Below are 23,863 nucleotides of genomic sequence, written 5' to 3'. Positions count from 1 at the left end.
CACCAGCGTGTTAGGAGTCAGGACTGGGGCAGGGACTAAGTGCCCCTGCTTCTTCCTCTCTTCGTTCACCGGCGCCTCCCTTTACCTCTCTCTCTTCTTCTCCTCCTTCCTTTACTCATGTCCTCCATCTTCCTCATTCATCTCCTCCATCCTCTTCTTCCTTCTCCTTCATCTTCTTCTTCCTTCTCCTTCATCTTTTTCTAAAGAAGGTTCTTCTTTCAATATGAGCAATACTGAGGTAGAGATTGGAGAGACTTTGAAGACAAGTTTAAAAGACATTTGACTATTTACTTATCTGTATTGCGGATGTTATTGTTGCTTCGGCAGTTCACCTTTTGTATAGGCTTATTTAAGCCCCTCTTTGTATGTTATAATAGTTTTTCATATTAATAAAAATTGTTATTATTTTACTTCGCATGTTCTGTTTCTATGTTTTTACAAATTTGCAAACGCTGCTCGGCACAATAATATAGCATTTGAATCAATGGCAACTAAGGACAAAATACTTGCTAATAAAAAGATGTCACCATAATTTTAATAGAATTATTTGACACAGCAATGCCTACCTGTGAATAACGATACTTACCCAAAACAATGCCGAGATTAGAACTGGATGCTCCATGCGGTGTAGGAAGTAATTATCCGAAGACATATCACCCGCAAAAATGAACAGCCCCCTTAGGCTACCGAATAGCGGGGCGTCCCGCCATCAGCCTAACGCTTTTATTGGCATTAACATTTTACAGTATTTGAGTCGAGGACTTTCCCCATCCGAGTAGTTGGCGTCCCAATAGGCTTGAGTCCGAGGACCATGCAAGGCCTCGGTTCTGTCCAAAACTTTTTTGAGTGCTTGGTTTCCCCATAGGCTTGAGTCCGAGGACCATGCAAGGCCTTGGTTCTGTCCAAAAATTTTTGAGTACTTGGTTTCCCCATAGGCTTGAGTCCGAGGACCATGCAAGGCCTTGGTTCTGTCCAAAATTTTTTGAGTACTTGGTTTCCCCATAGGCTTGAGTCCGAGGACCATGCAAGGCCTTAGTTCTGTCCAAAACTTTTTTGAGTACTTGGTTTCCCCATAGGCTTGAGTCCGAGGACCATGCAAGGCCTTGGTTCTGTCCAAAACTTTTGGAGTACTTGGTTTCCCCATAGGCTTGAGTCCGAGGACCATGCAAGGCCTTGGTTCTGTCCAAAACTTTTGGAGTACTTGGTTTCCCCATAGGCTTGAGTCCGAGGACCATGCAATGCCTTGGTTCTGTCCAAAACTTTTTTGAGTACTTGGTTTCCCCATAGGCTTAAGTCCGAGGACCATGCAAGGCCTTGGTTCTGTCCAAAACTTGCGTTTCTTCCTTTGTGTACTTGGTTTCCCCATAGGCTTGAGTCCGAGGACCATGCAAGGCCTTGGTTCTGTCCAAAACTTTTTGAGTACTTGGTTTCCCCATAGGCTTGAATCCGAGGACCATGCAAGGCCTTGGTTCTGTCCAAAACTTTTTGAGTACTTGGTTTCCCCATTGGCTTGAGTCCGAGGACCATGCAAGGCCTTGGTTCTATCCAAAACTTTTTGGAGTTCAGTTTCTCCCTTTCCTCCGGTATTTCATGAGGTGTCGAGCAGGAGGTTGTCCTCGGTAATGGCTATTCCTCGGCGTGGGCCATAGTCCCTGGGCCCCCATGCAGAACGGGCCTGGGCCGCGAATTCACTAGGCCCATAAATTAAGAGGTATTTCTGTAGTCTTTGGTCACGCGGTACTCTTTGGCGTCCCAGTGTTCGAGTTGCGCCTTCACGAGACTCCTTTAATCTCATGGTTGCAGGTGGCGTTGGAAATTGAGCCGGAGCCATTTTGTCTGTAGCGTTCCTTGGGACGCTGTGTGAATTAAATGCCATCACCTTACCTTTTTAAATAAATAGGAGAGAAAGTTGCTTTATCTATGCACAAATCCTTCATTTTCTTCCCAAATCACAACTCCCATATCCGGTGCTATCCTTCCTTAGTATAACATGTTTGAGGCGAGGGTTGGGGAAAAAGAACTCTCACCGTCACAGAGGCGCCGTGTCCTCCTGAGACTCAAAACAGTGAGGTACGGGCAAAGGAGGCCTAAATTCAAGAGAATATTCCGTTTCGACAGAGGGGAAAGGGTGTTTCTCCCTCTTTTAGTCAAAATCCGAAGCAGGTTCTGTTCATGCCAGAGTTTTGGTGTGTCAGAAGAAAGATTCTCCGCCATCATCGCCTCTGCCTTGTTGCAGGCAAATTTTTGGTGAAGGCTCCTCAACTTCCGGCTCCCTGCACCTTTCCTTCAGCGGTGTGAGGCTCAAGTTGGGTTTCATGTACCTTTTCTTCAGCTACGCTAGCCTGAAGCTGGGCTTTCTCTGCACCTTTTCTTCGACGGTGCAGGCCCCAAGCTGGGTTCTTTTGCTGCCTGAGTTATGGGCATGTAAAAGCATTGAGGAAGAACAAGGTCTTGAAGCAGTAGCCAACCTCTCCTCTGTGCCACCTCCTCGGCTTTATCTTATTCTCTTGTATCTTTCTTTTTGATTATGTGGTTAGCCTCAGAAGCCAACCTCTCGTCTGTGCTGCCTCCTCGGCTTTGTCTTATTCTCTTGTATCTTTCTTTTTGACTATGTAATGAGTTTTGACATAAGCTGATTCCCGCTTTTCATTGTACGATGTACTATTTCTTTGTTTTGGTAAAAAGGGAAATTTATTTACTTGTTTTGAATACTATTCTTTTTGGCAATACTACTTTGTGAATGAGTGTGCTCCATGTGTGTGTTTATTCAATGATATTTACAGCAGGAAACCTCGAAACATAATCCAACTAATTCTGATTTACCGACACTACCAGGCATAATAACGATAATTCACAGTAAATTAGACTTAGGAAACTAACCGAGATAGCAGCCGAATATTTCGTAACAAGTGCGAGGAGGTCGTCCGGGAATGTTAAATTCTAAGTAATTCACCCGAGGTGGTAATCGAGCAACAAGGGACTCTAATTGTGTTTATGGTAACATATTGCCCTATATAGCATCAATCCCTTGGGTACTGAAGATCCGAGGGCAGACTTGAGAATCCATGCAATTCAGGAGTTGACACAATTGTTAATGGAGAGTTCTCCTCAAATAGAGTCTAAGGTCCATATAATGTAGTTCTTCTTTTTAAGTAGTTGGTTTCCCCATAGGCTTGAGTCCGAGGACCATGCAAGACCTTGGTTCTGTCCAAAACTTTTTTGAGTACTTGGTTTCCCCATAGGCTTGAGTCCGAGGACCATGCAAGGCCTTGGTTCTGTCCAAAACTTTTTGAGTACTTGGTTTCCCCATAGGCTTGAGTCTGAGGACCATGCAAGGCCTTGGTTCTGTCCAAAACTTTTGAGTACTTGGTTTCCCCATAGGCTTGAGTCCGAGGACCATGCAAGGCCTTGGTTCTGTCCAAAACTTTTGAGTACTTAATTTCTTTTTCGCAGGTCAGCCCCTTGACCAGGGCGGGGAGAGCTGACTTGAGGTCGGAAGCCCCTAGAGTTGCCCGTGCCGTTGGCGCTACAGGACGCAAGCCCTGGCACAAGTTTATGCTGGAACAACAACTGCATGTCGCCGGAGATGGGGGAAAACCCACGAATCTCTGCTTGCTAGAGAGTTGACTCAAACGCCACCTGTGCCAACGTGCAAGCCATTCCCACAGACGACGCCAATTGTAGGGACACGATTATTTAACGGCCCAATAATGATGTTGGGCTCGGACATGAAAGATCCCTCACAATATGATTTGTAGAGAGTGGGCTTGAAAGGCTAGCCATTGATCATGGGAGGATGATCCGGTCCTGTTTTTAGGGGAACTTACGTAGAAAGGGGTCCAGCTTGGGGACCCAAACCCTACAGCTTCGTAGCCTGAAGGATTGGGCTCCTCGGACTTGTTCCGAGGAGCATTAAGGTCTTCCCCCGGTTACCCGGCGGTGAGTGTTTTGGTGGTATACATGCACAGTTCAGGTGTTTTCCTCCTTGAAGTTTTTTTTTTTTCTCCAGGTGGGATGGGAGCTCCTGGTTTTTGTTTATTTTTTCCAGCCCTCCTGTCCAGATTACTTACTTTCTCTTTTATACTCGCCGACGCTCGCTGTCCTTCGTCCACGTGTAGGGTCGACCTTTACAAGACTGATATTTGTCCCGTCAGTCTAATCCCAGAATTCTTGGGGATGGTTGATAAAGCTGAAGAATACGGCTCTGTTAGGTGCATAGTCTTATCTGGGAAGGGTAGTAAGGGTAACTTACTCAAGATATTTTAGATCTCCTTACAAATTTGTTCCTATACCTCTTTTTTACCCCTCTTCTCAATGGAGCTTTGGATCTGCCGAGGACTAAACTGTCCTCGGCGGCATCTCTGGGCCATTTTTGCCCTATATTTTTGAGCTTGGGCCATAACTTTTTTTGTTTGGCTTGGGCCTTCGGACCCCCCATGAGCAGGTGGGCCTGGCCCATAGATTATTGGGCCCCACACAAATATATTCAAATAATTTTAGGTAAATATTTGGAGAAACATTTTGTTTCAAAAGTCGTACTTAAATAAATTTAATTAAATAAGAATGTAGCTAATGCAATTGAATTTATAAAATTTTAAAAATAACACTTGGTATGAATTTCAAATTTAAAATATATATAACACTCAGTATGCTATCCATAAAAAAATGTGTTGTCTTACAAATAGATTTTCTTTTAAGCCTATTCTAAACAACTAAAACTGTAACATCCACTATGATGGAGAGAAAAATATTTCTAGCAATTGAAAAAAAAAATCCAGCTAAAGAGAATGGTGTGATCGTCCTTCCTTGGAAGCAAATTGGTGGAGAAGCAAGATTGTTGTCCATTTCACATCCTTCATCTTAGTACTTCTTCACCTAAAGAAATTGAACCCATGAACCTAAGTTTAACAGGAAAAAAAAAATTCAATGAGATTTAGACATCAAATTTAGCACTAACTTTGATAAGACAATTTTAATTATAAAAATACAAACCAATCTCAAGAATATCTCATCATCTCCCAATCTAAATAAAACTTGGTTTGTAGCAAATCTTTGCCCAAAAAAGAAAAGAAAATGAAAGCAACCAATTATATTGGGTCAATGGATTCTTTAGAGTTTAGATCCTAGAAAGAACTCCAAATGAAAAGATTTTTATTTTTCCCCACTTTGTTTGGTAGATGAGATAAAAAGTTGAAGGACGTTAAATGAATATCATTTTCCTTTGTTTGGTTAGAAGGAAAGAAATTATAATGTGTTTAAATTTCTATTATGCTTTTATTATATAAGTAACACTTTTTTTTTTCTTGGTCTAAAAAAAAAAAGTAACACTTTTTTAAAAGTATTATTTTTTTAAGTTACCGTTATACCACTAGTATATGAAAAAAAATTATTATTATTTTATAATGCTTAAAATTTTACTACAATTTCATTTTCAGATATCTGTGAGCATTGTAGATTAGAAAGGTGTTACGTTTACAACATTTTTACAACAAATCATAGATGGTTAGTTGTTATTGGTTCAAATTTGAACCTAACACTAACTTTTTTGCCCTAACAGTAACAACCTGCCACTTAGGATTTGTTATAAAAGTGTTGTGAAAATATTACGTACATATCACTTCTCTCAGAGGCTGTCTCCAGAAACCATTTGCCATGCATTATGGGAGTGCCTGAAACTTGTAGATGTCTGGGATTCCATTCCAGATTTTGCATTTCGTTAGCTGCGCTCCTTTCCATCGTTCAGGGACCTGGTTCTCTTCGTACACGTGGAAGGGAAAAATCATAAGCTGATGGCAATGATCATGTGGAGTGTGGACATTATGGTACCAAAGAAACCAACTTAGAGTTGGCCTAAAGGAATTTCTTATCTCCCAGGTGATCCCTCAAGCATCACAATCTCTCTCTGATTCCAAGATACTTCTCCCTCAGCTTGTCATGTCGACCACACCAACTCTCAAATCCAATGGTCTTCGCCTCCAAGTGGTTCTCTTAAGATCAACTTCGACGGGGCTACGTTTCCAGACTTGGGTATGTCTGGTTTGGATTAGTAATATGAGATTGACGAGGTAATGGTATCGCTTCGCTCGTGGAGCAAGCACCTCTCCCCTTTTCACCAGACATTGTCAAAGCTATGGCAGCAGTAAGGGCAATATCCTTCCTACAGGAGCTTGGCCTCAACTCATTTATCCTCAAAGGGGATTCGACAACAGTGATCAATTCTCTCAATTCTGCTGAAACTCTCTTTCTCCCTTTGGTCACATTCTTTCTTCGGCAAAATCCACTTTAGTTATCAGTAATTGTATTTCTTTGTCTCACGTACGCAGACTTGGTCACAGACCTAACTAAATATGTTAGACGTGTTAGAGGTTTGTTGATTGAGATGTTGATTACAACTAATTTCTTTGAATAATATCAATAGTATTCTTTCTCAAAAAAGATAATTTTCATTTTGTATTAAGAAATGAATTATGAATTGATGTTAAAAAATTATTATACTTTAAAAATCAAACAATCTTAAAAAATCAAAATTTGAGAAATTCAAGGTTTTGTGGTCAACCAATATCAAAGTTTGAATTGTGATGAATTGATGATATCAAATTAATTTAATAATTAATTAAACTATAAATAACAAAATATATTAATTTGAATATTAGCAATATTGAATAAAAGTATATAAAACAATTTAAACCATTTTAATAAAAGTCTCTTATTCCTTTTTTGTTTTTTTTTTGGAAATGTTCCTTTCTGTTTTTGTGTTAGAGAGAGAGAGAGAGAGAGAGAACCCCGATGGCCCAATGTATCTAAACCAATTAAAGGCCTAGCCCGTGTACATCAAGGCCAAACCCAAAAAGAGATGGACATATAAAAGGACACGCTTGGATTTAGAGCACTAAAAAACACTGCCACTGGAGCCGAAATTTGAGACGTATGGGTCCAATACTAAACTGAACCACTTTTTTATCCCAAATTTTTTTTTTGGTAAAATTGTCAGAGAGAATCTGATGATGGGGAGAGATGAGTTTTGAGTCTAAAGGGTTTTGCCTAAGCCGTTTGACAGAGAAACGTTAACGGAGAAATTCCACTCACAGCTGGTCTGGTCATGTGCTCTGTTTTCACTTTTCATGTCACTTTAAAAGCCTTGTCCTTTTTTAACTCTCTACCTTTTTTTATTTATTATAAAAGACCCTAGTTCTTTTACACTATTTATGAATTTTAGGGGATGAAAAAATTTGGAGAAAAAATAAAAGAGAAAATGAAAAAGGGTATTGTTTGATAAGAAAGGAGGGAGAGGAACATTTTTGGTGGATCTAGACATTTTTCACCCGAGCCCACCTTATTTTCTATCCATTTTGGAGAGATAATTTTAGGTGGGCTCGGGTGAAAAATGTCTAGATCCACCAAAAATGTTCCTCTCCCTCCTTTCTTATCAAACAATACCCTTTTTCATTTTCTCTTTTATTTTTTCTCCAAATTTTTTCATCCCCTAAAATTCATAAATAGTGTAAAAGAACTAGGGTCTTTTATAATAAATAAAAAAAGGTAGAGAGTTAAAAAAGGACAAGGCTTTTAAAGTGACATGAAAAGTGAAAACAGAGCACATGACCAGACCAGCTGTGAGTGGAATTTCTCCGTTAACGTTTCTCTGTCAAACGGCTTAGGCAAAACCCTTTAGACTCAAAACTCATCTCTCCCCATCATCAGATTCTCTCTGACAATTTTACCAAAAAAAAAATTTGGGATAAAAAAGTGGTTCAGTTTAGTATTGGACCCATACGTCTCAAATTTCGGCTCCAGTGGCAGTGTTTTTTAGTGCTCTAAATCCAAGCGTGTCCTTTTATATGTCCATCTCTTTTTGGGTTCGGCCTTGATGTACACGGGCTAGGCCTTTAATTGGTTTAGATACATTGGGCCATCGGGGTTCTCTCTCTCTCTCTCTCTCTAAAATTGCTGACTGCACTCATTTGGGTTCGGCCTTGATGTACACGGGCTAGGCCTTTAATTGGTTTAGATACATTGGGCCATCGGGGTTCTTTCTCTCTCTCTCTCTCTCTCTCTCTAAAATTGCTGACTGCACTCATTTGGGTTCGGCCTTGATGTACACGGGCTAGGCCTTTAATTGGTTTAGATACATTGGGCCATCGGGGTTCTCTCTCTCTCTCTCTCTCTCTCTAAATGACAAAATTGCTGACTGCACTCATTTCGTCGAATTTTTTTTCTAAATAACAATAAATATTAAAAAATTTAGTTAATTGTCACGTTTCAAAACAATGTTGAAAACTAGCATCTCGAGTGTCTAAAACTCGAGTTCCAAGATAAAACTCGAATTTTTAAGTCTCGATTTGTAAATGGATTAGTTGAAAGTGGGAAAAAAATCAAGCTGAAAATCGAGTTTTAAAGACTCATTGAATAAAAACGCCGCTATAGGTCTATAAAACGTCATTTTAGGGCTTAAAAACGCCACTATAGGACTCCTTAAACCTGTACTTATAAAAAAATTTTTGCAGGAAAACGTCGCTATAGGGTTTTAAAACGTCACTGTAAGACTTAAAAACGCCACTATAGGTTAAATTTTTTTGCATGAAACTCGAGTTTTAAAGACTTGAGATCTAAAACGAGTCTTTTAGACTCGAGTTCTAATATGGATCTCGAGTTTCTAAAACTCGAGATGCTACTTTCCTTTATTGTTTCAAACGTTGCCTAACTTACTATTTTGAATGGCTGAAGACATCTGATATGCACAATACCTCCATTTCGTCCCGTTGTCTCTTTTTTTTTTTTTTTTTAATCCTTTTTTCTTTTGATTTTCTGGGCTGTACGTAGTGTTATGTTTTTAGAGACCCTAGTTCTTTTAACCAATTATCAAACAGTTCTCAGGCAATCTTTCTTCGTCAATGGCGGCTGCAGGTACACATTTCCTCTGCTACTTCCCAACCTTTACCAAAACCTTAAATCACTCTCTCAACCAAAACCCATTTTTCAAAATCCCAACTTTATCTCTCAAATCCACCCAAAAGCTGTCTCTTTCTCTTAAAGCCATCCTCTCCCAAAACCCTGCAAAAACCCTAAACCAAAACTCCTCATTTCAGCATTGTTTCACCAAATCCTCAGATGGGTTTCTTTACTGTGAGGGCCTTAAGGTCCAGGAAGTCATGGACTCTGTTGAGAAGAGGCCATTCTATCTCTACAGTAAGCCACAGATTACTAGAAACTTTGAGGCTTATAACCAGGCTTTGGAGGGTCTGAGCTCTATTATTGGGTATGCTATTAAGGCCAACAATAACTTGAAGATTTTGGAACATTTGAGACAGCTTGGTTGTGGTGCTGTGCTTGTCAGTGGAAATGAGCTGCGGCTGGCACTCCATGCTGGTTTTGATCCCACTAAGTAAAGTCATCTACACCCATTTGTGTTTATTTCTGATTATGCTTCTGGCTCTGCTTTGTTTTCCTTTCCTTTATGTTGTACCACATTTTTATAGTATAAAATGAAATGCATTATACCTTAGGCAGTGTTACAGTTATTAATATTTGAATGTTGTTGATATTATAAGTATTTGACTAGTAATGGTGTTAGTTTCAGTTTGATTTGGTGTTGTTCTTGTGTCATTGTTTCTGTAGTCTTATTTTTTGGTGTTTGACTGAACAGGTGTATTTTTAATGGGAATGGAAAACTTTTGGAGGATTTGGTTTTAGCCGCTGAAGCGGGTGTCTTTGTTAATGTTGATAGTGAATTTGACTTGGAGAATATTGTAGCAGCTGCAAGAATAGCTGGCAAGAAGGTTAATGTTTTACTTCGGATCAACCCAGACGTGGACCCTCAAGTATGTAATGACCAGACTGTAATACTTATTGTTATGGATTGTATAGTGTGTAGAGCCTGTAATGTGGTAGTTAAGAGAAAAGTTTTTACAGAATTTAAATTGACTGCTTAAAATTTTTTGCCAATCGACTGAAATCATTCTTGATGACAAATGGAGTTTTGTAACTTGAGAAAACTTTAAGTTTTTAAACAATCTGCATCAGCCCTTATTCAACCGTTTTTCTTGAGATAACAATCTCTAATAGGAGGGTACTTGATGTATGTAATTTGAATTATTCAACTGTTCATTAGTTTCAAAGTTCAAATCATGTATACCATAGGAGCAAGGTTGTTTTCAAAATTCACTCTTGTTTCCCCAGTAATTATCTGTCTTCAAAAACAAACATCATTGATTTTTTTTGTTTGAATTGAAACTGATAAGCAATAGATTTATTAGAAGACATGAAAACATAATTGATTCAATCTTTTTTGGCTATTATGTTAATCTAAATGGAACTTAATCAATATTTCTGGGACCTTGTGTGACACCCCATACCCAAAGGAAATAAAATTGTACAATTGGTTTTGGTTCGTGGTCTTCTCATGCATTACACCTTTGACGGGTTTGGGGTGTGAAACCTTGACCAAACTATTGTCAACTATGCCTGCTAATCACCATTACCACTTTTTTGGCACTACTGTTACTACACCACCTCTATTGTTATGCCTATCTCTACTGCCACATTGCATCACACACTCTGAATTACCTTAGCCCCAAGGCACCCCCATTTCTACACTATCAGCTTGGCCTTACCACCTTATTCATCTGTATTGTTAGGTTGGTCTGCTTATTATGCTAAAGCTTTATCTTACTAATGTATCTTTTTCTTTTCTTAGGTCCATCCTTATGTTGCCACTGGGAACAAGAACTCCAAATTTGGTATTAGAAATGAGAAGTTGCAATGGTTCTTGGATGCTGTAAAGGCACATCCTAATGAGCTGAAGCTGGTGGGAGCTCATTGCCATCTTGGGTCCACCATCACCAAGGTATTTCAACAACTTTGTTTTCATATCCTTTCATTTATTTCATGTAATTACAATTTTGAACCTGTAGAAGATGAGTCTGGGACATCTATGGCCATAATACAATAGTTATTACATTTTTTCAGTGTATGATAGCTATTACATATCACTGTTCACATGGTGAAAACTCAAGATTTAAAAAAAAAGAAGAAGTGATTTGAGCAGCTAGTTTTTTGATGCTGCTTTGCAAGCCACTGGCTGTAGCTGTAGAAATATTCTTCTCCCCTTTATTTGTTGTCTTGTTATCTTGCCGTTTATGCTGATGTTGATCTTGTTTTCATTCTCTATTTGAATTAGTTTTTTTATTTTATTTTGTTTTTATTGTTCTGTCAAATTGCAATGGTTTACATTTAGTTATTTTCTGTGATTTTATAAAAAAAGTGAAACGTATATTTTTTTAATTTTTAATTTTTTGTAAATGTAAAGTTTAATGCTCTGATTTTTTATTTTTACAGGTGGACATATTCAGGGATGCTGCAGTTCTTATGGTCAACTACATTGACGAAATCCGAGCTCAAGGTTTTGAAGTTGATTACTTAAATATTGGAGGTGGACTTGGGATAGATTATTATCACACTGGTGCTATCCTTCCCACACCCAGAGATCTAATTGATACTGTGAGGATCATATCTCTATGTCTTGTTTTCTGGCCTTTATTAAGTATGAAATTCATGCCTGCATGTCTAATAATTCACTTGAAGAAAGAGGGAGTTCTTGATGCATGGGTAGCATTGCTTGCACCATGCACTTGTGTCTAGTGTGGGCTGCTAATTTTTATCCTCAAACCTGATCTTAGAATGATAAGTGCAAAATAGGTTATTACATTTCCAAAAAAATGTAGAGCACATGAAGTTTTGAAGGAAAATTATTTTCATTTTACCATAGTCTTCATGATCTATTGTGCCTCGCTTCAATTTCTTGATTTATATGGAAGCCCAATCTTAGTCAGAAATGAATTAACCTTGACACAATGGTCCTTGTACCAATTGACTTCTCTCCCCAAAAACAAAGGATGAAGGATGTGGTCAATGGCACAATCCTCTATGCATTGTGACTTGTATATTACCCATCAAAAGAAACTTCTGCTTTATTTGTGACCACAAATTTTGTGCCAGAAAATGTGGCTGTAAGTGAAACAGGCTCTTTGTTAGGTAAAATAGGCTGACAAAGAATTTGCAATACACAGAGTTAAGTGTTTTGCACTCGAGAAGGCTAAATGTTTTAACTTATTTTTAATAGCCAACCTATGATATTATTCTATAGATACATGAAAAAAGTTGTTTTGTGCACTTATATAATGCACCACAGTACAAATGATTGCATATATAAGCACATATCCATGTTTTTTTTTTTACCACATTGTAGTGGCTCTGGTTTTTACTCAGATCTAGTGGCCATAAGTATCTAATAGAATGCAGTAAGGATTCGTTGCCGATGTCAATCTAATATATGCTCCAAGCCTAAAAAGATACATAACTCACCTGGTCTTCTGATTTTTTTTATGATATTTAAAGCGACATCCCCCCCTCCAAGAAATTCTCTTTTTGTATGGTTTGGGTTTATGTTTTGGGAATTATAATATCATTAACATATTTGAGAAATTTGTAAGGTTTCATTGTAAATAAAAATTTTGACTAATTTACGGTCTTAGCGTAGGATTAAAATGGATGACAAAAGGTAATAAAAGGCTTCACTTCCCAGTGGGGGATATAGTTATTTAGAGAATTAGCAATGTTCTTACTTTGATCAATATGAAGGTTCCCTGAATCTTTTTAACGTTGGTGGTTCCTGCAGGTTCGAGAGCTGGTCCTTTCACGAAATCTTAAACTCATCATTGAACCTGGGAGATCATTGATTGCAAATACTTGTTGCCTGGTTAATCGCGTTACTGGGGTCAAAACTAATGGAACAAAAAACTTTGTGGTGATCGATGGAAGCATGGCTGAACTTATCCGTCCTAGTCTTTATGATGCGTATCAAGTAAGATTTTGACTATAGCTAACTGCTAACTTCTCTAGTAGACAATTATATTTATGTGAATTGTAGATAATGGAAATCTAATCAGCTTTTTAAAGCATATTATCAAATGCTTTCAATCTAGTACTTGAAAAACATTGTTCAACATTCTGTTGTTACTTGTTGGTTAAATATTGTAGTAGTTAGTGGCTGTTTGCCCTTATATCATACCTATATAACAGTGTAGTACCAATCTGGTAAAAAATCTAAATTGCTGGTGCTCATCTATGCTACTACATAACAAATGCTCTTGTATTTTTGCTCATTCTGGATTTAATGATAAATATTTCTCTAATCACCATGGCTGTTCACACATTACATTGTTGTGGCTTTTCATCACAATTGACTTGTCGGTACCTGGTTGCAGCACATAGAGCTGGTTTCTCCTGCACCACCTGATGCAGAGACCTCAACCTTTGATGTGGTGGGCCCTGTCTGTGAGTCAGCAGATTTCCTGGGAAAGGATAGAGAACTTCCAACTCCAGCCAAGGTATTGTGTAGGCTTCCTGTTGGATTGTCACAGCTACTGTTTTTTTCATATCCTTTTTTTTTTTTTTTTGAGAGGGGGGGGGGGGGGGTTGGTGGTGGGTGTTATGCATGTTCTAATGAGTCAAACGACAACAACAACCATCGAGGCTAAGTTGCCAATGGGCTGGTTGGTTGGCTATGGATCCTTAAATAGACTAATTTGGGTTGGTCACGCGTATTCTTTTCCACCATTTTATCATATCCAAAATCATACAATTTGTGATGCAGGGAGCCAAGATTTTATGTTTTAATTTGCAATTAATATTGTTTTTGAATTTGAATTTTGTTATTAATGTTGAGGGTTTTAAGCGATTCAAATTAGATGTTTCCCATATTGGTGTAATCCTCTAAACCCTGTTTAACTTGTACTTTTGTAATGGTGAAAGACAGATGAATTTGAACAAGATTTATTATAATGAGTTGAGAATGTCTCCTCCGTCGTTTCCTTTTGTTTGGTGGTGATGCCAAACGCCCTTAGGTGGTGAAGCCTAGGGTTTGTTCTGTTGTTCCTTTTGTTACTCTTTTAATTCCTGTTTTCTACTGTGTGCATCAACTTGTCACCTCCTTAATTGACATATCCTTTTTTACCTTTTCATCTAATGTTATTTTAGGTCTTCTTCTACCATTTTTTGGTTCCCTCAACTTTAATCCACTCACTCTTCCTCACTAGTGTATTCCAAGGTGTGAAACCCAGTAAAAAATGACTATTCTCTTAAATTCTCTGATATAGAATTTCACTTTGCAGGGAACTGGTCTGGTTGTTCATGATGCTGGTGCTTACTGCATGAGCATGGCATCAACTTATAATCTTAAGATGCGCCCGCCAGAGTACTGGGTATGTGTCAATGACTTCACATTGTCTATATTTTATACGACACATCTATGCTGTACAAATGATACCAGAAACTTTGAATGTTCCATTTTATATTTCCATCTAATTACACAATTAAAATTAGTGATGGTTTCTACTGCTTTCAGTAGCTCTGACAAATTTAAAACTCATGCCTCAACAAGCTCCTGTATTATTAATCTTATTTTGCGGGGAAATTGCTGCATCTTTAATTCTGAAGGCCTTATCAATTTTTACCAACATGTTTCAGAATATCTCGTACATTTATGGATTAGTTATGAGAAATTTGTATCTTCCCCCCCCCCCCCCCCCCCCTCTCCCACCCCACCTTTTTTTTTCTCTCAAGAAGCTGCACAAATGATACTAAAAAATTTGACTGCTTCATCTTATATTTCCATCACATTACACAATTAACACTAGAGTTGGCTTCCACTGCTTTTAGTAACTCTCACAAATTTGAATCTTATGCCTCAGTGAGCTCCTATATTATCAATCTTATTCACAGAAATTTCTGCATCTTTAATTCAGAATATCTCATATATTTTGGAATAGTTATAAGTAATTGTATGATTGTATACATCGCCTCCCCTCCTTCTCTCCTTTTCTGTCTCTCAAAATGCTTTGTTTATCATTTTTAGGTTGAAGAAGACGGATCGGTGACCAAAATCCGGCATGGAGAAACATTTGGAGATCATTTAAGATTCTTCGAAGGGCTTTAATCAACATCATGGGTTGTGTCTGTAACTATAGATTAAGATACCTGTGATTTGCTCTTGATGCATGGTTGCATTATTTCATGCTGGATGTTGTGAATTTGAATATTGAATTTGCAGATGCATTTTTTGTTTGCACCAGCCTCTTATTTGAGAGGAAGCATGAACTTAAAATTTTCAATATTTTGAGAAAGGAAGAGTGAGAACTGAGAAGCCCTGATAAATCAACTAAATAAAATTTCTTCACATCCTGCAAATTTAAAGTTGTAGTGTAAAACTTAAGTACATTTAAAATAGGTGCAGTATATTAGATTCTTTAATTAGTTTGCAACTGTGTTTGAATTTAATTAAGAAATAAAATGTACAATACCTAAAGAACTATACTTAAGTTTTGTCCAAAATTACATGTCATTTCCAGTTGTAACAGCCACTTGCTTGTTTGTTCATGGCTCGTATATGTGGGTTTAATGATGCATCTTTCCATGATTTTTGTTATTCTTTCTTTTTGTTATTCTTTCCTTTTGTTATTCTTTCTTTTTTCATTAGTGTTTGTTTAGAAATAACTTACCTAGCTTTTTGCTGAAAATTTGTTGTTCAAAGTATGCTAAAGTATATTTATACGATGAAAAAACTTGAAAAAAAATAAGAAAATGTGGGAAAAAAAAAAAAAGTTTTAAAAAACTATACATAAAAGTTAAGTTTATAAACTGATGCCAAACAACAAATTAAAAAATACAGCATCGGAATAAGAATGACATTTGTTACACAGTTGAAATTGGAGTGTGTTTCCATTAGCACTACTATCAACCTAAAAAAAAAAAAAAGGTGATCCATTAACAGCAAGTGTGGTACCAAATTCCTGTGGAAGGCATGCTAGACTTTCTAAAAATCCTTGCAATGGATAATTGTGGTCCATAATTTGGTGTCCAGGCTTCTTGGGTTGGAAGTCTTAGCCCAAGAATAAACAATAATCTAGCAATGCAAGACATTTTTCACTTGACAAAAAAGAAAAAAATAATCAAATTGGCACTATTTGGTAGCGAGTTTAAATTCATGTTTTTAGTTTATAATAAATATTACATGTATTTTTATATTTTTTCATTCACATATTTTAAAAAAAATTGAAAATTATTGTTTAAACACATACCAAATCGGCCCTTAGCTTTTAGCTATTTAATAATTGCTTTGTTTAAACTTGAAAATTTCAAACAAGGGAGCCATTGTCACTTGTTGTCAGGGAAAGCTACTTTGAAGAATAATAATAATATTTAGTTGTGATGGCCTACCGAACACATTGACCGATTCTAATTGTTCATAAAAAAAAACATTGACCGACTCTAATGTTGACCGATTCTACTAATTACTTTCTAAAAAAAAAAAAAAAAAGTTCTTCTAATTAAAATACAGATGCATAGAATTGAAAATTTGTTACATATGATGCAAAATCAGAGTTAAATAAATGTTCAATCAGTTTTACCTTTTTTTTTTTCTTTAATTGGTTCAACACAATTTTAACAGTTCACCTTTCCTCATGTAAATGTAATTTTACTAACTGAACATTTTTAGCAACAGTGTCCTAGTTAGTTCTTTGTATCTGACATCACATGAACGACGGCTCCGGTGTCTTATTCCAGACTCTGGCATCTTCTCAACACAGTGGCTTCTCTGGGACAGATTGCACTATGCAATTAACCCGTCCTCACAACAATTTTTTTACTAATTTTACTTTTTTTATTTTTTCTCTTTTTTCTCTTTTTTATTTATTTATTTTTTTATAATTTTTTTTTCATTCAATGATTGAGATTTAAAGTTGTCTTTTGCAACTTTTAAACTCTAGTAATTCATAGCAATTGCATTAAGTGCAATACTTAGATCTCAATCCCTCCTCTGGTTTGTTAATGCTTCAAACATTGACTTTTTAAAAATTTTTTTTTTTCTATACTACTAATAATAAGATTCCCAATTTGGGTTTCAACATTTTGTGTACTAAAATATTTTTACACAAATTCTTAATCTCTTTAAAATACCCCTATTTTTTAGTTAAATAATTTTAAATTAAAAAACACAAACAAGTTAAAAGAGTAATTTATTGTTCCTAAGTTTTAGACACGTTACCTTACCTCTTTCTTAAAATAAAAAAATAAAAAAATTATTTATATATCACTTTTAAACATTATAACACTAAACCAAAATAAATAAATAAGAGCATAATCGTAAAACACGTGTGATGAGTCTAGTTTATTTATAAAGTTAAACACTTGAACTTAAAAAGCTTTTGTGTTGTTAGTTTGTAATCTACTGTGATTGTTCCTCCCACACCACCCCCCCCCCCCCCCCCCGGCGAAATTATATAGTCCTTATGGTGGATCAAGTCATTTGTCCATCATTCCACTAAAAGACTTCTACTTATTTAAAATTGCTAAGTCAGTAATCAGTTTCTTTTTTAAAAAAATTGCTGATCACGTCACTTGTTCACCATGAGAACCTTATAATTTCTCCCCCCCCCCCCCCACACACACACGCATGCACGCACATGCATATACACTCATTAATAATCCATTTTAGAAAAAATTTGATACCACTTTTATGGGAAATGAAAAAATCTGTCAAAATATTAATTACTTTTTCTTCATTTCCTATAAAAACTTTCTTTAAATGGATTATTAATTAGTGCCCTAAGGGCACTCGTTAGCATTTCCCATATATATATAATGCTAAAGCTTAGAGAAGATTGAATTAATTACAATTGGAGTCTAATTTTATACCAAACGTCCAATGTAAATGTTTTAATTTTTGTGTCAATGAGTTATTTGGTTTAAAAGCCAATGAGATAATTTATAGCTTTGTTCCATTCATAATCCTTAAAAACCTCAAAATTCTCTCTCTCATAGACTTGGTGATTTTAAGGGTTTTTGTTTTTGTATTTTTTTTCTTAATTCTAATTTCTCTATTATTTTTCCTGGTAATATAAGGGTTTTTATTTTTTATTTTATTTTATTTTATTTTTTTATGCTTATTGTGGGGCCAGAAATCTGAGGTCCCAGCCCACTTTGTGCTAAGGGCCCCAAAGCCCAGGCTGAGGAGTCCTACTGCCGAGGACGCGCAATGAAAGCTCCTTGAAGACCCAAGGATGTGGCCGATGACGATCTCCCGCTCAACACCTCACAAAACGCCTGAAGAAAATGACAAACAGAGTACAAGAGCAGTACAAGGAAGAAAGCTACCAACACCGTAATGTGGAGCCCTTCGTCTGACAAGCCCATATTGCAGACCTTGCTATTTAACTTTTCCCAACCACCACCAACCACTCTGATGTATGGATTGATAGGATTAGTCATTACCCCAAAAAAAGGAAAAACTGACACATAGACGAGAGACGGGAAGTAAACACTGGTATAAAAGGGGAAGAGAGCCAGGAGAGAAAGGGGGGGGGGGGAGGAGAAAGAGATTACAAAAAAAAGAACGGGAAGAATGTGATGCTCCTCGGACTAAGTCCGAGGAGTCAAACCCTTCGGGCTACATCGATGTAAGGCTTAGCTATTCAGGCCAAACCAACCTTTGTATGAGCTCCCATAAAATCAAGGCCAGACCGCTGACCGGCGACTAAAGGCAAGCCTTTCAAGCCCACTCTCTACAAATTATATTGTTTGGGCCTATTACACACGAACTCAATACCATCCTTGGGTCGTTAGAAATCGTGGTCCTACAATTGGCGCCGTCTGTGGGAAGGCTTGCGCGTTGGCGCAGGTGGCGGTGGAGTCAAGTCTCTATCAAGCAGAGGTCCGCGAAGTTTCCTCCATTTCCAGCGACATGCAGCTGTTGCTCCGACATAAACTTCCGCTAGGGGCTACGCCTTGCAGTGCCAATGGCACGGGCAGCTCTAGGGGCTTCCAACCTCAAGCTAACTCTCCCCACCTTGGTCGAGGGGCTAACCTTCGAAAAAATACAAGTTTTGGACAGAACCAAAGCCTTGTATGGTCCTCGGACTCAAGCCTATGGGGAAACTAACTACTTTTAAAAGAAAATATACAAGTTTTGGACAGAACCAAGGCCTTGTATGGTCCTCGGACTTAAGCCTATGGGGAAACCAACTACTTAAAAGAAAATATACAAGTTTTGGACAGAACCAAGGCCTTGTATGGTCCTCGGACTCAAGCCTATGGGGAAACCAACTACTTAAAAGAAAATATACAAGTTTTGGACAGAACCAAGGCCTTGTATGGTCCTCGGACTCAAGCCTATGGGGAAACCAACTACTTAAAAGAAAATATACAAGTTTTGGACAGAACCAAGGCCTTGTATGGTCCTCAGACTCAAGCCTATGAGGAAACCAACTACTTAAAAGAAAATATACAAGTTTTGGACAGAATCAAGGTCTTGTATGGTCCTCGGACTCAAGCATATGGGGAAACCAACTACTTAAAAGAAAAAATACAAGTTTTGGACAGAACCAAGGCCTTGTATGGTCCTCGGACTCAAGCCTATGGGGAAACCAACTACTTAAAAGAAAATATACAAGTTTTGGACAGAACCAAGGCCTTGTATGGTCCTCGGACTCAAGCCTATGGGGAAACCAACTACTTAAAAGAAAATATACAAGTTTTGGACAGAACCAAGACCTTGTATGGTCCTCGGACTCAAGCCCCTGGGGAAACCAACTACCTAGAAGAGACAATACGGGGTTTGGACGCAACCTGGACGTTATATGGCCCTTAGAATCTACCCCGGGGAAGAGTTCCCCATTGATAGTTGAGCTAATCCCTAAACTGCATGGATTTCCCAGTCTACCCTCGGATCCTCAATACCAAGGGGATTGATGCAATATAGGGCCATATGTTGTCAAAAACACAGTCAAAGTCCTTCACTGTTCGGCTACCCTCTCGGATGAATTATTTAGAGTTTATCGTTCTCGGACGGTCGCCTTGCATGCATTACGAAGCGCTCCGCCGTTATCTCGGTTAGTTTCAGGAGTTTAATCTATTGGGAATTATCATTATTATACTTGATAATGTCAATAAGTTCAAACTAGTAGGAGTTTGTTTCAAGGTTTTTCCTGCTCTAAGCATCATTAAAGGAAAATATACATTTAATATTCATGCACAAAGTAGTTGTTACAGAAAAGAAAAGTATTTAAGGGTAAGCAAATCCATTTCTTATTAAGACAAAGGAACAGTACAGCGTACAATGAAAGAGGTTAAATAAGCTCATACTGAAACTAACTACACAAGCGAAAAGAAAAGATACAAGGGAATGAAGAAAAAGCCGAAGAAGAAGTGCAGAGAAGAGACGTGCTGCCGCTCCAAAATTTTGTCTAAGGAAGCCATTCCTCAATACTTTTACATGCCTATAACTCAGGTAGCAAAAGAGCCCAACTTGGGGCTTGCACCATTGAAGAAAAGGTGCAGAGAGCCCGACTTCGGGCTAGCGCTACTGAAGAAAAGGTGCAGGGAACCCAACTTGAGGCCAGCACCGTTGAAGAAAAGGTGCAGGGAGCCGGAAGTTGATGAGCCTCCACGTAACCACGCCTGCGATAAAGCAGACGGCGCTGATGGCGGAAAACCTTACTTCTGACGCACCAAGAATCTGGTGCGACCAGTACCTGTTTCGGATTTTGACTGAAAGAGGGAGAAATACCATTTCCCCCTTGTCAAGACGGAAGATTATCTTGAATCTGTGCCTCCCCTGTCCAGACCATGCCACCTTGAGTCTCGGAATGACCCGGCGCCTCTGTGGCGGATGTAGTTCCTTTACCCCTGTCCGTGTCTTAAACATATTGCACAAAGGGTGGATAGCACTGAATATGAAAACTGTGATTATAGCTGAAGGATTATGATTTTGAAGAGAACCGAAGGGTTTGTATGTAAGGAGAATAACCTGCTATCCTATTTATATAAAAGATAGGGTGGTGGCATTCAATTCGTGCAGCTTTCCAAGGAATGCCACGGACAAGGCAGACTTGGCTCAATTTCCAACATCATCCGCAGCCGTAGGATCTGAAGATCCTCGTGAAGGCGCGCCTCGAATATTGGAGCATCAAAGGACTCCGCGTGAGTGAATAAATGAATGCCTCTTAATTTGGCACGTCTCACATGTAAGTGGAAAAACACAAATATTAATAGAAGTACAGAATTTGAATGAGCCATGATATGCGCCCAACATCACCAAAACCCTCCTCCCCAACTAAAAAATCGGGCAGCAGGATTTTGAGGGGCTATTGTGGGGTCAGAAATCTGAGGTCCCAGCCCACTTTGTGCTAAGGGCCCCAAAGCCCAGGCCGAGGAGCCCTACTGCCAAGGACGCGCAATGAAAGCTCCTTGAAGGCTCAAGGATGTGGCCGAGGACGATCTCCCGCTCAACACCTCACAAAACGCCTGAAGAAAAGGACAAACAGAGTACAAGAGCAATACAAGGAAGAAAACTGCCAACACCGTAATGTGGAGCCCTTCGTCTGACAAGCCCATACTGCAGACCTTGCTATTTAACTTTTCCCAACCACCCCCAACCACTCTGATCTATGGATTGATAAGACTAGTCATTACCCCCAAAAAAGGAAAAACTGACGCGTAGACAAGAGACAGGAAGTAAACACTGGTATAAAAGGGGAAGAGAGCCAGGAGAGAAAGGGGGGGGGGGAGGAGAAAGAGATTACAAAAAGAAGAACGGGAAGAATGTGATGCTCCTCGGACTAAGTCCGAGGAGTCAAACCCTTCGGGCTACATCGATGTAAGGTTTAGCTATTCAGGCCAAACCAACCTTTGTATGAGCTCCCATAAAATCAGGGACAGACCGCTGACCGGCGACTAAAGGCAAGCCTTTCAAGCCCACTCTCTACAAATTATATTGTTTGGGCTTATTACACACGAACTCAATACCATCCTTGGGTCGTTAGAAATCGTGGTCCTACACTTATCTTTGGAGGTTGTTCATCTCCCATCAAACTCAAATGACTAATTTTTCTATTTTTTTTTCTAAATACTTTTGTATTAAATTCAATTCATTTCTTTTGTCCTACTTTGAGTTTGAGGCTCTCTTTCACGTCTCTCCATAACAAATCAATGCCGCACCTTTGTATTTAAAATCAATTGAATTTATATATAAGATAGGTTCAAGTTGCACATTTTATAAACTATTGAATTTAAATAGATCAAATGGTAAAAAAAGACACTCATTAATATTAATATTTTGATTAGGATCTTATTAATTATCCCTTATTTATTGCATTCCATACCTATCTCTAAACCAAAACAAAAAAAAACACAAAAAAATATACTTGGTACTGTTGTAGAATGCAGACAAGGAAACACAACATTTTGGAGTACGTGAAGCTTCAAATTCCGAGTGACTACTGGTTACATTCCAAGTCTCTACCGTAAATCAGAAAAAATATGTCATAATGAAAGCAAAGCATATATCATCAAACCATATAATCTAATCTCTAAGTTCTTGACAACTTCATAATATTAGTTCCCAAAGAAAACAATATTCATATTAATTCTTCAACCAATATACTTGAAATCTATGTATTTCTAGTGAGAAAATAAAAATAAAAATAAAAAAGATCGTATAATTATAAAGAATGAAATATGCATAATGAGTGACATATATAGGACATGTTTTTTGCATTTGTGGCAAGTTTAGGGTTAGGATAATTTGTGAATTTTATTTTTAGGTTTAATTCTTTATAAACAATTATAAAAATATAAAAATAAAAGAAGAAGAAGAAGAAGACGGTTTCAATTTTTAATTGATTAAGCTACTTGATATAGTTTGTTCTACCGAATTTGTTAAAAACTTCCAAATTGAAGACTACTCCTTATAATTTTTTTTTTTTTTTTGGAGAAAAGTCAGCACTCAATAGTAATTTCAATCACCAAGTAATCTTAGATTCATGGTGGAACTATTGCAGTTGAACCAAGGGTGTGGTTCCCAACTTTTAAAGGATTGTATAATGAATTATTGCAGCACCAAGGTGGCCTTTTTCTGCATCCTGCATGTGCCAATGGACTATTAACATACTTATTATTTTGGTATAATATAAATATAAATATATATCAATATATATATATATATATATATATATATTATTTTGGATTTTTTTTTTTTTGTGTTGAGAAACGGTGGAAAAAAAAAAATATAGAAAGACCTATACTTTTTTGTGTTTTTTTAGATAGGTATGGAATGCAATAAATAAGAGATAATTAATGAGATCCTAATCAGAATATTAGCATTAATGAGTGTCTTTTTTTAATGTTAGATCTACTTAAATCCAATAGTTTAAAAAATGTATAACTCTAAAGAGTTACACCAGGTGTAACTTGAACCCATCTCTTTATATATATATATATATATATATATATATATATATATATTTCCAATTGGTTTCTCTCAACCTACGTAGAAGCCGCCCAATTACAAGCAGAATAAAAAATTGCCTTTGAAGTGACTTTTTTCTTTTATTTTTTCCTCTGATCTATGGTATTGGAATTGTTTAGTTGGATTTTTTTAATGTATGAATGAGTTTGTTGTGGTGGTGTGGTCTTAATTCTTTTATTCATTTTTGTGTTGACTTATAAAGCTATGGTTGGTTGTATATATGAGTTTCATTTTTGTGGTGTTTAAAGTTTGGTAGAGTAGTTTGAGAATTGTTGTTTGAAGTTTTTGGAAATATGTGTAGGTGAAAAAGTGTGTAGAAATGTGTGTAATGTTGTTTAAAATGTGAAAATGTGAGTTTAAACTCACTCACTAAACAGACCCCCCATTTTTTTACATGAATCTGTATATTTCTTTTTAATATCTTGATTTGTAGATTTTTGAAGGAAAAAAAAGAGAGGAAAAAGGAGAAGACTAAAAGACAGTTTAATGTTTGAAGATCAATCA

At 37.4% G+C, this 23,863-nt stretch overlaps 1 protein-coding gene across 4 annotated transcripts in view; it reads left to right on the top strand.

The window, feature by feature from the left end:
- The window catches only part of LOC126705315 (diaminopimelate decarboxylase 2, chloroplastic-like), a 104,224-nt gene that overhangs the window by 48,068 nt on the left and 32,293 nt on the right, over positions 1-23,863 (top strand). The window contains exons 1-9 of one of the 4 annotated variants that reach the window (XR_007648237.1): positions 8,777-9,382; positions 9,644-9,818; positions 10,694-10,843; positions 11,335-11,496; positions 12,674-12,859; positions 13,263-13,385; positions 14,035-14,104; positions 14,169-14,258; positions 14,912-15,127. The exons of 1 other annotated variant lie outside the window; for it this stretch is intronic. Coding sequence is in view for 2 of the 3 variants with exons in the window: in XM_050404212.1 (XP_050260169.1) it covers positions 8,892-9,382; positions 9,644-9,818; positions 10,694-10,843; positions 11,335-11,496; positions 12,674-12,859; positions 13,263-13,385; positions 14,169-14,258; positions 14,912-14,992 (1,458 nt within the window). In the remaining variant the exon portion in view is untranslated. Of the gene's footprint in view, positions 1-8,776; positions 9,383-9,643; positions 9,819-10,693; positions 10,844-11,334; positions 11,497-12,673; positions 12,860-13,262; positions 13,386-14,034; positions 14,105-14,168; positions 14,259-14,911; positions 15,128-23,863 lie in introns of those variants that run through there. 2 more of the 4 variants (XM_050404213.1, XM_050404212.1) reach the window with 2 other exon arrangements.

The sequence above is a fragment of the Quercus robur genome, chromosome 11, assembly GCF_932294415.1.
Source record: "Quercus robur chromosome 11, dhQueRobu3.1, whole genome shotgun sequence".
In the NCBI taxonomy this organism is placed as follows: Eukaryota; Viridiplantae; Streptophyta; class Magnoliopsida; order Fagales; family Fagaceae; genus Quercus; species Quercus robur.
This window is presented reverse-complemented; position numbering and strand designations above follow the sequence as displayed.